The sequence below is a fragment of the Sinocyclocheilus rhinocerous genome, unplaced genomic scaffold (genome assembly GCF_001515625.1).
Source record: "Sinocyclocheilus rhinocerous isolate Xijiao unplaced genomic scaffold, SAMN03320098_v1.1 scaffold2049, whole genome shotgun sequence".
NCBI classification, from domain to species: Eukaryota; Metazoa; Chordata; class Actinopteri; order Cypriniformes; family Cyprinidae; genus Sinocyclocheilus; species Sinocyclocheilus rhinocerous.
The window spans coordinates 703,614-706,293 of NW_015659530.1; the positions used below are offsets into that span (position 1 = coordinate 703,614).

General features: G+C 39.2%; 1 protein-coding gene across 1 annotated transcript in view; it reads right to left on the reverse strand.

The window, feature by feature from the left end:
• sema3ab (sema domain, immunoglobulin domain (Ig), short basic domain, secreted, (semaphorin) 3Ab) overlaps window positions 1–1,000 on the reverse strand; it is a 24,803-nt gene extending 23,803 nt beyond the window's left edge. The window contains exons 1-2 of the mRNA XM_016532666.1: window positions 996–1,000; window positions 699–903 (exon numbers count right to left, since the gene is read on the reverse strand). Of these exons, the coding sequence (XP_016388152.1) occupies window positions 699–903; window positions 996–1,000 (210 nt within the window). The remainder of the gene's footprint in view (window positions 1–698; window positions 904–995) is intronic.
• Window positions 1,001–2,680: the final 1,680 nt, after the last annotated feature.

A 2,680-nucleotide genomic window follows, 5' to 3' on the forward strand; every position in this document is an offset into this window, starting at 1 on the left:
TTTGATTAGTAATATGCATTGCTAAGAACTTCATTTGGACAACTTTAAAGGTGATTTTCTCAATATTTGCCTCCCTCAGATTTTCAAATAGTTGTATCTCGGCCAAATATTGTCTTATCCTAACAACTTAACCATACTTAACGTAACCATACATCAATGGAAAGCTCATTTATTCAGCTTTCAGATGATGTATAAATATCAATTTCGAAAAATTGACACTTAAGACTGGTTTTGTGGTCCAGGGTCACATTTAGGAATTATGATCACTTATACAGTTATACATTCAAAATCAGATCAGTCATCGCACTAAAAACCCATCACTCATGAATCATCACGTCGGTCTGCTGATCCCTAGTGATTGGCTAAATGTGATTGGCCGCGACATCAACATCAGCACCAGTCATCTTTGCAGTGTGCGTGTGTGTTTAGTAACGTCGTGATGACTTATTGGATGCAGTACATGCACACTTGGGACTGTTTGTTAACCAATTAGCCTATACAATTTATGTGTTTGAAAACCGCCAAACTGACCCCAAACCAGCCCAAATTTTGTCCACCCGCCCAAGCCAATTTTTACCCGTACAATCAAATTCAAAACTGCCCAATCTGGCAACACTGCCCATGTGCAATGCTGACCATCCAAATTGGTTAATGTAATCCTGATTGTTTTAATAGCTGTTCTAACACCCTCTTCTTACCAGTTGCATGTCCAGATTGATGTCCACCAAGTTGAAGGACAGCACATGGTCTTTGGCCCCCACAAAGAGCCGACCTCTCTCCTCGTCCAATAAAAAGGAGTGATAGGCAGAGCTGTTGGCCAATCCGTTGAAAGTGAGCAGGTTGTTGGATTCCAACATTTCTGTGGGAAAAAGTGAACATAGTATATTGGATTTAGTGGGTCTCCTACAAACTTCAAAAGCTGACAGAAACATTAACACCCATATGCTGAGCTTTCAAATATGGTCCACAATACGTAAAACGTGATGCTTTCCGACCTCATCTTCATTTTTTAGAGTTATATGGTTGAGAGGGGGACAGATAGATGGACCTTGGCTCTGACAGCGAACAGCTCAGCAGGGACGGCAGCTCTGCTCTAGTGTGTGTGAGACGTGTGACTGTGGTTTGGCTAAAAGACAGCTGGGAAAGCTGGCGGTGCTCATGGATACACATAGATATTTGCTTGTGGATTTTGCTTTTGTTCCTTATGTAGTTTATTCTCTACACAGCAAAAAGCTGAATGAAACCAAGCCAACAAGAGTAATCTACATAAATTAGCTTCAGGTAGCTTCAAAATATTTGTTAGGGATTTCTTATTTTATTTGTTTGTTATAGGAATAGCCTAACCAAAAATGACTTTTCTGTCTTCATTTACTCAACAGTGACTGACAAGCCACAAGAAAGCACAGTAAAATTAGGAAGTCTTCAGAAGACGTGCAGTAGCTTTTTGTGAGGAACAGACTGGAATTTAAGTTATCTTGACATTCAAATTTTGAAAATGTGCATGCAGAGATGATATCTGTGGGCTACAGTGGATTTTCAGTGAATAATGACTGACAATTTTGGTTTGTTCCTCAAACAAACCTATCATGTTGCTTCAGACGACTCAGAATAAAGTGCATGAGTTGTATGGAACATTTATTTTTTGGCTATCAAGTCCTTTTTGGAGGACTTGTCATGCATTCACTGTATTCAAAAAAACACTTTGAACAGGATGCCTTACATCTTTAATATACTCTCAGAAAAAAGGTACAAAAGCTGTCACTTGGGAAGTACCCTTCAAAAGGTACACCTTTGTACCTTATTTACTCCTAAAGAGTGCATATTAGTAGCTTAAAAGTGCATATTGGTACCTGGATGGCTCAAATTAGTGCCTGTTGAAAGGGTACAGTCCCAGTCACAGCTCTGGTACCTTTTTCCCGAGAGTTTACATCTCTTAACTGATATTCTATGCAAGAAAGTAAGTCATACAGGTCTGGAACCTGGAATCTGTTTAAGTCACTAAGACAAATAAAATCGAAAGTTTTGTCAGAGTCAGCACGTAGCAGTCAACACGCATACCTAACTGTGGGTCTCTGTCCGTCATTATATATAACTCTTAAGTTTGTTCTGTTAGTTGGTGTGTGGTGTAAAGCCACGTTAAAGAAAACAGAAAATGTGTGACAGGACCAGCAAGCTGTAATTACAGCATTTGTTCTTAAGGGAAGTAAGATTTTCCCTGCCGTCACAGAGCAACATTAATAGCAGCTGAGAAATATGGAAGTGTTTGGACAATTATTGTAACCTATGAGTGTGTGTGTGTGTGTGTGTGTGTGTGTGTGTGTGTACCTGGTATTTATAACGTTATGGGGACCAAATGTCCCCACAAGGTTATACCAGTACATTTTAACCTTGTGGGAACGTTTTTTGGTCCCCATGAGGAAACAGGCTTATAAATCATTCAGAAGAATCTTTTTTGAAAATCTAAAATAGCAGAAAGTTTTGTGTAAGGGGTAGATTTAGGGGTAGGGTTAGGGATAGAAAATAAAGGGAAGGGATAGAAAATATTAAAATATAAATATAAAGTATAAAAATCATTGCGTCTATGGAATGTCCCCATAAAACATGGAAACACAACATGTGTGTGTGTGTGTGTGTGTGTTAGGTTGCCGCTGTCCATGGTGCTGAACAGTATGAAGGAGTA